General features: G+C 38.9%; 1 protein-coding gene across 2 annotated transcripts in view; it reads left to right on the plus strand.

Moving 5' to 3' along the window:
- The window catches only part of SLC6A2 (solute carrier family 6 member 2), a 73,273-nt gene that overhangs the window by 33,852 nt on the left and 25,879 nt on the right, over positions 1–13,542 (plus strand). For both annotated transcript variants that reach the window (XM_068956077.1, XM_068956078.1), the window contains exons 4-7: positions 4,869–5,007; positions 5,877–6,011; positions 10,568–10,671; positions 13,315–13,439. In XM_068956077.1, the coding sequence (XP_068812178.1) occupies positions 4,869–5,007; positions 5,877–6,011; positions 10,568–10,671; positions 13,315–13,439 (503 nt within the window). The remainder of the gene's footprint in view (positions 1–4,868; positions 5,008–5,876; positions 6,012–10,567; positions 10,672–13,314; positions 13,440–13,542) is intronic.

The raw sequence follows: 13,542 nt of genomic DNA on the forward strand, positions 1-13,542 counted from the left end.
AGACATGAATTACATGAACGCCTTCTTAGAAAGAACCATTCTATGAAACAAATCTAAGAGAATTCTACATCCAAAACTCTTATCTCCTGTTTTCTGCCTATGGATGAAATATACAGAGTAATTTTCAGACCAAGACCTGCAGCATTTTTTGCTCCATTAGGTTTGATTCCGTATGTAGACTCAGATATTCACCGTTTCCATAAAGAATATATTCTCAATTGCTCAGAGTGGAGACAGAGCAGAGAGTTATAATAATTCTCATTTCACATAGATGAGTACACTGAGGAAAGAAGCAGCGATTTGTTCCACATTACCCATTCCAAGAGCTATGACTACACCCTTCAGCTTCTGAGTCCCATGAGCAGCCACACACTGCCTCTCTGATAATTTGTCTTTAGTAGGAGTTATCCAGGAATACCCAACAGCTGGGCTTCCTGTTAGCTCTTTGGGATCTGACACCAAATCGAAGAGGACCCAAGCGCTGCATAAACACAAAACAGGAGAGCGCGGTACAGCAAACAGTCTACTGGTTTCAAGAGAAGTGAACTACCTTCCTTTGGCTGAACGTGGAGGGGAGGCAAAAGTTGGTGACAGAGCTATTGGGTGACTAGGGATATCTTCTCAGCAGAGAGGAAGGTAAAGAGGAAGACTAGAATAAAGTCTCCCAAAGAGAAAAAGCAGAATCTCTGAATACCACCTCAAGCTGAAATCCCTTCTTATTCCTGCTCCTGCAGATAGGCAGAAAAAAAATTGGGATCTATATTTACAGTGATGTACAGTCTTGGGTGTGTAAAAGGGTCACAGAGTCATTGCAGATGTAATTTATACTCCTTTACACAGAAAGTGGTTTTTGCACAAGTGAGGCTCCTTTGCACACATCCATGATAAAAGTGGATTTCTGATCTCTAGTATGTGACAGTGGAAAAATACGGGACAAATACAGCCACGTGCATGTTCTTCGATGCTTGGGCTGCACTAACTACATATTGCTATAAGTCGGACTAAAATATCAAATAGCTGAAACAATTCATCAGCTCTTATTGTACTTTTCTCAGCATAATCTAACAGGTCACTGTTCTACTTTATCAGCTCCATCTAATAGTATCTGTTCTCAGTCCTTTTTCCCCATCAGGTAACATTTTCTTCTTCCTTTTGCATGTATTTTTCATCTACTTTAATTCCTTCTTCAATAATGATAGTCTGCAGGCAAAATACTAATTCCAGTTGTCTTACTGCCTTTGATTTTTGCTTTCCTGCTTTCTCTGTGGCTCAGAGTTGTCAATTAAGTGAGTTTATTTTGTTAGTGGAACTGGACAAATATCTCTATTTCTGAAATAAGAGTCACTTTCAGAAGCTTTTACTTAGGACATTCGCAGTAGGTTTAGGCACACTTTAAAGAAGTTCACAGACAACAGAGACTGTGTTACAAGTTGATGCTGTATGTCTTCTGGTTCCCTGACTCACAGATTTAAGAGAAATCAACAACAGGTCTACTCTGGAATAAACGTTCCAGGTTACATCCACCCAATTGACCTGTAAAGCTTATGCCATTTTGACTGACTTGTACATCTCTGTACAGCGTTGGGATAATTCTTCAGTTAGTAAGGGTGATGAATGGGTGCTGGCCAGTTTGCATTATTCTGCTGCAGTATCAGAGGGCTAAGAACTCGGGCACTTTGACCTCAGAGCTTCTTGAATGGGGAATCCTGAAGTATCTCTTACTTCACGTTTCTTCTCCTTGTAGCCAGTACCAGGGAAGTGACTGTCTGTAAGATAAAGGATCTAATCAGGGATTTATCACTCTCCCTATCTTCACAGAGACAGGGTAAAAGCACTCTCAGCTGCTCCTGAAATAAAGTACTACTCGATGTGAAACAAGAATAAGTGTGGCATAACTGAGCTGCTAATTGGGTTTTCTACAGCATCATAGATGTATGCTAACTTGGATGAACATGATGAACGCTGGTTTTCAAATCTGCCCCTTCCCTAAAAAAAAGTCTGCTTTGAAAGAACATCACAGACCTATATCCTTCAAGCCAAGAAGGTTTAATCCACCTAATGCTTTATCAGTTGCTTCTCTCCTCCATCTCTTCAGATGTCAGCAGATATTAGCCCACATGCCAGTCTTAGCACTAGATCCTTTACTTTGTCATGCAGCTGGAACACGAATATAGTCTCTAATAGAGATTTATGAACTACTTCCCTGCAACACTCAAAAAGGGCATGTTTCAGAAAGCTCCTACAACTTATCTTCAGAGGTCACCAAAAAAAGGGGGGGGGGGGGGCGGGAAGCAAAAGTCACCTTGGGATTAGAGAGCTCAGGAACAGTAGTTGTCTCTAAAGATTTCCTCGCTTAGCTGCTCAGCTATACAGCCATTTTGACTGGACACAAAATATTTTTTCTCTTCCTATTTTATGAACCCTTGCCCAGATTAACAGAACTCTTGGACGGGAGATTCTCCTGAAAATCCCTGGAATCCCATGCATGAAATGGCAGTTCTGTCAAGTAGACCAGACAGTAAGACCCGTTGCTAGCTGCTTCTTGGAAAGCTGACACACAAGGGAGCAGGCTTCCTTAGAAATCCCGAAGACTATTTGGAAAAGAAAAATAAAAACTTAAATGGGCATAAAGAACGTAAATTCAGATTTAATTTTTCTGAGGGTGCATCTACATCTCGTAATCTAAAGGACTTTCTTTACAATGTCCAGCTCTGATAGTTATAGCAGTTTAACTGTAATAGTACAGACTGTAAAATCCCTCCCAAGATCCTGGAGAAATGTTATGATTTTGGGAAACCTTTCGCAGCTACACTGTTATCACTGCCTAAAGTGGAATCAGGCACCTTGTGCCTGAGATCCTGTTATAACTTGGGATCCCAGTGCAAATATACTTTATCAGCAGAAATGTTGGTTCCATTCACACTTTAAGCAAATATTGAATGAGACCCACCTATTTATTAATTTACATTTAATTATAGATATTGTTTTTTCAGATGAGATACCAAGAAGCCCGCCTCTCTCTATGCTTTATTGTTTCTACAGGTTATAGCTGAGGAATCCAGCTCGCCTTATTTCTAAGCAGAAAGTTTTTGAATACATGCCACAGACACATGATCATTACCCTCTTAATGCCTCACTCGTTACTAGCCTTACGATGCAACAGAAATAGATCAGCTGCTTAATTCAGGAGGTTGCTTACTGAAAGTATCTTTTATCCCATCAGGACTAAAATTATAGAACCAGTCCAAAAATATAGCATTTCTTATCAAACATTATAAACTACAAAGCAGACCTATTTCTTAGCTGATTGTATCTTTAGGGATCAAAAGGGAATTGCATGCAGCGCTCTCATATTACTAGATGATTTGCTCTAATAGGTCTTTTTTTCCTCCAGAATGTTTCTACAGTTTAAATAATTCAGACATTTTTCAGTTTTCCCCCATTTAAGTTGACATAGCTTTGACCTGTCTTGGGACTTATTTAACTCTGTCTCACTCGTCTCTGGCTCAGTAAGACATGCTTAAGTTAACTATGAAGCATCATCTATCTAGTAAGAGATTGTGCATGGACAGAGAACAGAACTGGAATTAGATGCCTCAGGCTTTAGTCTCTACCTGTCTGCAACCATGGGCAAATGCTCAGTGCTTCAATTTCTCCAACACGCAGTTTCCTTCCTAAAATATGTCAAGGTCCTCTAATGAAAAGTGCTTGTTCCTTGATTTCTTTTGTTAGTACTATCACAGTGCTAAGAGAGGCCAGCTGAGATCAACTTCCTATTTTACCCAAGCAGCGTATAGCAAATAAAGGTGAGAGAGAAAAGGGAGGAGACAAGAAGGTTATGACCATTTTATCTGGATGGGAACTGAAACACAAACAAATTGAATCTCTGAGCCAATAGCCTGTAGATCTGTATCAGAACCAGGAGTTAGCTCTGCAGTTCTCCTCCAGTGCAGAGCTCCAACTGCAGCGCCATCCTTTTTTGGAAATACAGTGTTAGGTACAACAAAATATTTCTGCATTCTTTAGATTTTAAAAAGCAGCAAGAGACTCTTCCAATTCTGTAGAACTGAGATCCATTATAACATCTAGCCCATATCCCTGTCACTTACAGGATGTGTTTTCGACAACTCTAATTGTAAACAGCCTTTTCTACACTTCAATTAATTTCACTATATAGATCTCAAAAGAATTAACCTACCCCGGTAAGCATCAGCATCTCTTCTACCTCTCCATTACCTCTGAACAACACAGAGCACTATACCTATTTTAATTCACTCACCATTGCCTTTCCTATGCAGGCACTTTTCCCATTTTGAGACTCACGATAGCCTATTCAAATAGAAATCAACAGTAATTTTGGAACCTGCTGAGGAGCAGGTAGCAGCCAGCCACTTGCATATGTAGAATCACACAGTGAGTTATGTTGAAAAGGATCTCTGAAGGTCCTACAATTCCCTACTCAATGTAAGGCTACCTTCAAAGCTAAATCAGGCTGCTCAGGACCTTGACTAGCGAAGTTTTAAATGCTCCAAGGATGGAGACCCTGCAGCCTCTCTGCACATCTGTTCACTGTTCAAGCAGGAATCCATGAATGATACTTCAAAAATCCCCAAACAATTCCACTGAAGGAGCGGAGAGAGTGCTACCCTTATGGCAAAGATACCTACTAAGCAGACACTGACAGGCCACTGAGAACAGAAAGGCATCACAAGAAGCAGCGCAGTACGTGGCTTCACAAAACTCTGATTTCAGTAACTGCAAGTGACACTGCTGGAGCACAGCATCCCTTTCTGCTGCCCCCAGAACGAGAGATATAAAGGCCTTTTCCCCCTCATGACTTGCTTTGTTTCTGTGCGTCTGGTACACAGGCGAGGAGTTCTGCACCTGCATGAAAGCCGTGGCATCCACGACCTCGGCTTGCCACGCTGGCAGCTGTCCCTCTGCCTCTTGGTGGTGGTGATCATTCTTTTCTTTAGTCTGTGGAAAGGCGTGAAGACTTCAGGAAAGGTAAAGCTAATATTCTCCTTCTATCTCAACTTTATGTTCTTGGTCTCTTTTATTAAGTCTCCTAATTTTAGAAAGCAAGAGACTAAATCACTGCATCTGAGGGATCCCCTCAAGCGGAGGGGAGATCCTTTGGGAGAGGCCTTTGCGTTTGTACTTTACAGCGTGGAATGCACGCTTCAGATTCAGCCTTTATTTTATCTTCAAGTCTTATTTGTGTGATGTTCAAACTGGAAATTTTATTGGCCTATTATTTTCAATTCAGCATTAGTGGTCTCATCCAGAAAATACTGAAGATGCTTTGAATAGTCTGACATGTGCCTCCTATTCTTGGACAAGTCTACTAGTGTTTTGACAGCTTAAGATGCTTTGCTTATATGACACAAAACGTTGTGACAGGAGAAATAATGCTGTGACAAGAGAAATACCTGATAACCTTGCAAGTAATTTGCAATTACTCTTTGACATCCCTCAGAAAAAACTTCACCAGAAATTCTAGGGTTGGATATATTTCAGAGCTCTGTGTACATTTTCATGGAAGTATCACCACCTAACATCAGGCAATCACCGCACTTATGCTGTAACCCATAGCTGAACAGCTAATCAGCAGTTGAACACAAACACCAGTACTGTATAAACACTCCAGCAAATCTTGTTTGACAAAATTGTCTCCTACTAACATTCATATACATACATATGAACTCTTCATAATACCTAACAGCACTTTTCTCTGAGACAGGCTATAAAAACAAACCAGGAACTTCTCCATAAAACAGAATGGACAAGCGCAAGAAAGTGTTACTTGTATTTTTCACATATTCTTAAAACTTTCATAATATCTGATTAACTTTTGGGATCTCTGTTGTCCGCAGGTTGTGTGGATAACAGCCACTTTGCCTTACGTTGTATTATTTGTCTTGTTAATACATGGCATTACCTTGCCTGGTGCATACAATGGAATAAATGCATACCTGCACATAGATTTCAGAAGATTAAAAGAAGCCACAGTAAGTGTACTCTTCTGCTCTCATTCCCTATTACTATTAATACTGTTCCATCTATTATTAAAACTGTAACTATTGAAGTTCTGAAATGATACAGCCATACTTTCGCTTTTGGGTACTTGCTCTGATAGGCTAAATTTCCAATACCCTCATAATGATGGTAACAGGAATATTTAACTGGAATTCAAATTACTCTGATCACTAGAAACTGTCTAAGGGCGGTTTCAGGTCTGGCAGTCCCTCAAGTAGTACATGCTTTGACTGTGCCCTCAGTAGATTGCCATATCCTTTATACAGGAAGATTGGGTCATACAAAAAATTAGCTATCAAAAAGCTACGAGTTCCCTCAAGAAGGTGATTTTGCTTCTTGAATCACAAAGTTAAATGTTAACATAGTGAATAAAAAAAAAGAGGCATAGGAACACATTTGTAAACATATTAAGTCAGGATTCACCCACCAGACCATTGTACTTTAAATGAATGAGACTTTCATTTGTAGGATGTTCTTATCATACTATTGAAAATAATGTACTTTTCACTGTATCATTTAATGACATTGTAAGACATTCTAATGAAATATAACCAAATCAATTCAATCCGTGGAGTACTTCAGGACTAAGAATTAAGTTCTTTCATCCATTGTAAAGCAAGACCTACAATAAAATCAATAACTCATGAAATCATCAGCATCTCAGCTCTAACAGCAGAGATCAGATGGCTAGAGATAGATCTTACCACTGTGCTACTCTACAAATATCATGAATCACTAAGAGACCTCTCTCTGCATCGGCTACCATACTATTCAAATGGGTACGAAATAGAAAAGCAAGGACATAGTTGTACTAGAAGGAAATAAACGGCCTTGGAAATTCACAGCTTTCAGAGAGATGCGAGGGTAGTGTGCACGCAGGTGCACTGTGCACTTCCTCTGGATCTTGATTTTACTCTGCTGATTTTGCCTGAGTAATTAAAAAGGCAGACCAAGATGTCTTAAGTGTTAGCATCCAAAACTATTTCATACAGTGTTAGCTTTAAAAAAAAAAAAAAAAAAAAAGGAAAGAAAAAAACTGAGGAAGGATTGTTTGGAGGTAATTTTAGGAACTTGGCATAACCCATATTTGGATTCCTTCAACAAGAGAGTTATCACCAGAACCCAAACGCCAGCTCACTCCAATTTGGAGTACTCAAATCCTGTTCAAATACTGCAGTTTGATCAACCCGTATCACCAAAGCACTGGCCACCTCAGTGGTTCACGTTTATGCATATGCATAAATCAATACAAAGATGCAAGTCTGAGTAAAGACGCTACTTAATTTTTTCTTAGTATTTTAAGTGGTATTTGGAACAAAAACGTTACAGGTTCAAAAAGATGTCTATGGAACTGTGCCAGCTTACATCAGCTCCAAGTCTAGGCCTCCAAACTCATAACTGCCTTCTGCTTTCAAAAGGATACTTCTGTGCACTGCTCTTTCTTGGCTTAACATTTGTGCAGCTGCTAGTTGGCTGACCCTAAAGTTATTTGTTTCTAAGACTAAATGTTTCAGATGACTTAAAAAAAAAAATTGCTGTAGAAAAATAGAAGATCGAAGATGAGTTTTAAAGAGAACTTTCCCAAACTGCTGGTCACATCAGCCTTCTCCTGTTCAGAGACTGGGTCACCTGCCGGTGCAATGGATTTGCACATTTAATTTCTTTCCTAAGGCCCCAAAAGAACAGACTCCTGCTTCAGTTCCAGCCAGTGTGTCCCTGAATCTGATTTATGAATTTTTTCCCCCAAATGAACTGTTATCCAAAACAAAAATGTCGTAAGTCAAACTTAAACAGTGATGGCCCAGTGATGGGCCAGTGTTCTTACAGAAGACATTAGAGCACCCTGATCACAAAATGAATGCCCCCCTCATCTCCTAGGACTGCGTCCTTCACAGAACTGAGCGCACCCTGAGACATCACAATTGTCAGTGGTATTTGAACCCACAAAGGGTAAGCTCTATAAAAGAGAAAAAATTCATCTGAGGAGTTCTTAATTAGACCAATGCTCAGCTCCACTCCCTTGCTGAAAGTCCAGGAGCTACAAAGAAAGCTGTAATACTCTTGGTGCCACTGCACAAGTGAGTAAGTTGAGCACCTGTGTAAAATGGCAGCTCTGCTTCTGTTCTACAAAAGGAACAGTATTAACCACAGAGTTAAATCAGACAAATCAGGAATTCTAGGTCAGGAAGGAGGCACTTGCTCTTTTGTACTCAGTAACAAGTTTCCTGAGGATTACACTAATGTCTGGGGGTGCACATGAAGTTTTCTTTCCACAAAGCACAGTACTTCTTTAGATCTACATATGAACGTAGAATATGCACAAGAATTACAACAGTTTAAGCAAACAGGAAGGCAGCTGGAAAGACTAACTATAACCTCCTGTGAAACATTTTTTTTCATTTTCAATGCATATAAAGAAAACCTAATATCCTACCATAAAATGTATTAGACTACACGTTATTTAGAAGACATTCAGTTGAAGCCAACATAGCAACGTGAGTGTAAACAGCAGAAAACAAGCCCCACCGCCTCTGATTAGCATCCTGTTTTGTTGTAACAGAGGGAATGTTTTGCATTTAATCTTAGTTCTAAGGGAATTTCTGGTTTCTGCTCCTTGTTCTTTCACCTTGATCTTCTCAGCAGCTGATTAGAAAACAGAAATTATGGGCCAAAACTCTTACTCAATACATACTTAAGCATGTGCATAGCTCCCTTCCTAGGCAGCAGGTGCTAACCTCTTATTTGAAACAACAGGATTCAAGCAAGTATTTAACAGTGCTGGAACAGTAAGAGAGCAGAAGTATAATGCGTACAATTCAACCAGTAAGACACAAAAGAGCTAGAGAATCACTAAAAACCCAAGTATCTTATGGTGGCAGTATGTTGATCTAGTTATAGTTTAGACTATTTATTTTTAAAAATTTCATGCACTTCACTATTAACACCACTTATGTAAAGTTTTAAAAACACAAGCAAAATCGTAGGGGCTTTTGCATTCCTCTACACTTCCATAATATACATTAAATACTCTTCGGAGAGAATGACCCTGTCTGATCTCCACCTTTGCGTGGAGACAGAACATAAAGATGCGACCGGATATAAAAGGAATGAGCAAGAAATTCATTTTACAGAATTTTTGCTGTTTAGCGAGAAATCCTTGACACCTAAGCCCCGAACTGCAATTTGAGAAAATCACATCTATGTAGCTATTCTGATCCGCAATGAAGCACGCGCCTCATAGACTTTTTATTATACTGTCCTTCGAGCAATTAATAACTCTCAATAGCCCATAAAATTAAATTTCCCTCCAAATGCAGTAGAATTCAATGAATGGTTCACAGTCCTCAGCAGGCAGTAATTGAGAGCATCTATGTTGAGAAAAATACATAATTAGCATAAGTGCTTTCAAATATCACGTCAGAATGGGATACACCTCTCTTTCTTTAGATTGAGCCAAACATGAAAGCTTAGCACAAAACCACCAGGGCATGTGGAATTCATAAGCTCCTTAGAACTGCTAGTAAACCACTGCTGAATAAATTCATTGGGGATGATTCTAGAGAGGTGTCTTGAACGCTTGGCAGATTTAGCCAAACCTTGAGGATCTCATTTTGGGAAGTGCTAAGGACTATTCACTCCACTGATGTCATTACCCTTCTTGAATTTAGTTGGAAGACGTTTTGTTTATTTAAATATCTCTGTGTAATAACTGAATAAATGAAACCCTCATTAGCCAGAGAAGACTATTTTCAGGCTTGTAATTCTGGAGGCCAGCGCTGTGGCGTCGTTCCTGACGGCTGTCTGCACATCTCGAGTGGATGTTGTGCTGGCGATTCTGTTCAGAAAATGTTATTCTTACATAGCATTAAAAACATGTTTTCCCCAGTGGACAATTCTTAAAATGACTCAGCTACATCAAAACTCAAATTTAATGACTATCACAGGAACAACTTCTCCAATCAAATGGGAAAGAAGGTGGCAGATATCTTGGATGGTTCTGTTCACAGCACGTCAGTCACGCTCCAGCTTCTGAAGCGAGAAAGCTTCATATAAAGTGTATCAACAGACCCATGAAGAAAGCTCTCTTAAGGGAAGGAAAATGTTCTGCAACTCCTGACCTGTTAACTATTTTTAGATTCCTAGCTGTACATTTGAAAACTAACTTGGAACCAGCCGTAGTAGAAGTGTATTTGTGTCACCCAGAAAAAAGATCACGTCATCATTTCAGTGCTTGGTCAAAGCTCAGAAGTACCGATCCACGGGGCATGCCCCACTGGGGGAGCAGCATGCATGCACTAGGAGCTGGCCCACTCCTCAGGCACTTACCACTTCATGGTAAGCAGTTTCAGAGCATGACTATACTCCACGTGACTGTTCTTGGGGGCTGGAAAGCACTACAATCTTGTGAGTGTTGATTATGTCTTTTCACAAGACCTCTAAAGCCAGTTGTCTTGCACAGTTCTTGCATTTCCCTGACATATCTTTTGGACTGAACTAACTCTCTAATGATGTTGGTCTTATTATGCAGGTATGGATTGATGCAGCCACTCAAATATTTTACTCCTTAGGAGCTGGGTTTGGAGTTTTAATTGCATTTGCCAGTTACAATAAGTTTGACAACAACTGTTACAGGTATGATAGGCTATTCTTTCATTACTGCTTCAGAATGACATTATTTTACCCTGTAACAACAGCTAGAATAAGTATTTAGATATCTTTTTATCTTCAGTCATTTATTAATGATTGTCAATCTCGTGTGGACATAGCAACCAACCCAAAACTTGAATCGCTATCTCCCTTGCTGAAATTTTAGCAACAGCAGCCTGCCAAGATATCTGCTCTTCTGCAAAACAGAATGGGATTAAGTTTAGACTTTAGACAGCTGTGTAAACTGTACTTGTGTTTGTCTTTCAAAAGTACCACTAAAAGCAACAGTGAACATGGGATGGAATCTTATTGGTCCAGAAACTAAAAACCAGGATTCCAGTTTTCAGAAGTGTTTTTAAGCTTTGCGGTTATGTTTCTGCTATTTTATGTTGGGATCTAATTTAAGAACGCAGTTTAAATCAAGTCAATTTATAAGTCTTTTGCTGAATCATTGCCATGGAAATTTGACCAGAGCCACTTTGGTGCTCTGCACCTTCAGAGAACTTCTAACATTTAAAATTTTGTTATCATTCCATTTTGGAATGAAAGCAAGTATCCTTTAAACGTTTCCCATGAAATATAAATTCAGAAAGTACATGTATTACAGACACATTGTGAACTAAGCAACAACAAAAAATGTTAAAGTGAAAAGGTAGAAGAGAATAAATGGACTTGAAATGCTTTGAGTGGATGCGAAGCCAAAATCATGGAATATTTCCACTGATTTTAATAAGCTTTGTACTCAACCCAGAATGACTAAGTTCCCAGCCAATTAGCCAGACGAGGTGATTTACTAAGGATAACCCTTCAGATAGAACGCTAGTCATATCAATCTTCCAATATGACATTTATTGTCTCCTGCAAATAATTTTGCATTACTCTCATAGCAGCTTCCCACATAATTTTGTTCTGTATTTGACTAATTTTGCTCCTAAATTACAAGCAATAGACTTGAAACTAAGAAAACACCACAGGCAACATATGAAATCATATTATTCTGTTCTTCGCTTATTACATTTGCCCAGTGTTGCTTTACTGGTCTTGCCTTCCCTGTACAAGTAACGTGTAGCTTCATGAAACAATGCTTCTATTCTAACAATAAAAGCAAGCTTTAATTCAATGATGCAAATAATGCAAAACACTTAAAACACTTGCAAATACCCTTCTTTTGGTAAAATAACTGCAGAACATTATCTTAGTTATAACCAAAACACTTTCTCGTAACAGAACAAATTGGAAATAGTACTGAGTTTCCAACTGAAGGCCACAGCTCACCACTGTACTGCCCCATCTATACCTCAGCACACCTCTGTGAGAGAAATAACGTCAGTAACGTAAGCCAGAATAACAGTACTGAAAATCAGCGCCAGGAAATATGAAAATCTGTACCTGAGTGACCCCTCAGTATTTTGCATGCATCTCAGCTCAGTTTATAAACAGATGAGCATCACTTGATCCAGTCAGCGACTAAACGAAAAGAAACGTTACTCATTTGCATGAGGCCTTTTTGAATTGTGGAAAACAAGAAATATTGTCGTTTTGCTTTATCAGCGACAAATATCTAGCAGTTTTCTTTAATAACTGAAAAGAATTTGAGTTTATGGGTCCAATTTGGTCCCTTTTGATCCTGCAAGCCTTCCCACAGGGGAACATTTTAATGAGAATTGCAGGACATACTAAATTCTTCAATGCTATTAAAACATAGTAACATCCAGAAGAGGATAAAACTTAGTATATAGCACCTATGTTTACTGGTAGGGTAACTGATGATAGGAAATCATATTTACTTTCTTTTTATTAAAGCATTGTTTGGCATCACTGATGTTCAGAGGCACGTCCTCTGTTCTAAAGGTCATATCCAGCCAAAGCCTACATATTAGTCTACATAACCTGGGCAGTATTATCTAAATTAGAGACGTTTGGTGGTCTGCTTATCAAAGAGCTAGACTTGGCAACGTGGCTTGTTAATATACATGAAAATTCATGTCTATTATAACACCTTATAATATTATAATTGGCAGATTAATTGGAAAAACAACCCCACAACTTTGTTATAATAGTCAATTTGGTTTAAAAGTTAAACATTATACAACATTTATCATACAGTAATGACTGTGCAACTTGATACACAAGAGTGTCTGAATTTCAGAAAAGCTGAGCCAACTTCATAGATGAAGGGACCTTCTTACAAATTCATGATGGCCATCCAGTGTCATCCTAATGGCAGCACAATCTGCTAAAAATGCATTCCCGGAGCTACCTGAAAATCTTCCCAAATAGCTGCTCACATGGATCGCTCCTGAATCATGTAAATACTCCCTAATGAAGCTCGCTCTTCACTTCAGGCCATGCTCTTGCTATGTTACAGCTACCAGCTAGGATGATGAGCTTACTCTTTAATATTTAACATACTTTTTTTTGTTTTAACAGAGCTTAACTCCAAATCAAATTAGTAAACAAAAACAGATCATTTCCTAGCACAGTATGCTGATATGAGCTTTTGATCATCAGGATAATTGCTTAATTAGCATTTTCACCAAAATCTTCCTATCACTGTAACACAATCCTCATATAGTTCCTAAAGTTTTTTTTTTTTTCACTAGCTTATTCTTCTCTCCATCATATTAGGGACGCTTTGCTGACTAGTACCATTAACTGTGTCACAAGCTTCATCTCAGGATTCGCAATTTTCTCCATACTGGGCTACATGGCTCATGAGCACAAAGTTAAAATTGAGGATGTAGCCACTGAAGGTAGGAAGTGAACTTTATACTAGTTTTACCCCTTTTCTTCCATCATTTATTTGCAAATATGTTTACATTTGTTTCAAACAAGCAAGTGAAAAATCTCATGGAA

Source organism: Struthio camelus, chromosome 10, assembly GCF_040807025.1.
Source record: "Struthio camelus isolate bStrCam1 chromosome 10, bStrCam1.hap1, whole genome shotgun sequence".
NCBI classification, from domain to species: domain Eukaryota; kingdom Metazoa; phylum Chordata; class Aves; order Struthioniformes; family Struthionidae; genus Struthio; species Struthio camelus.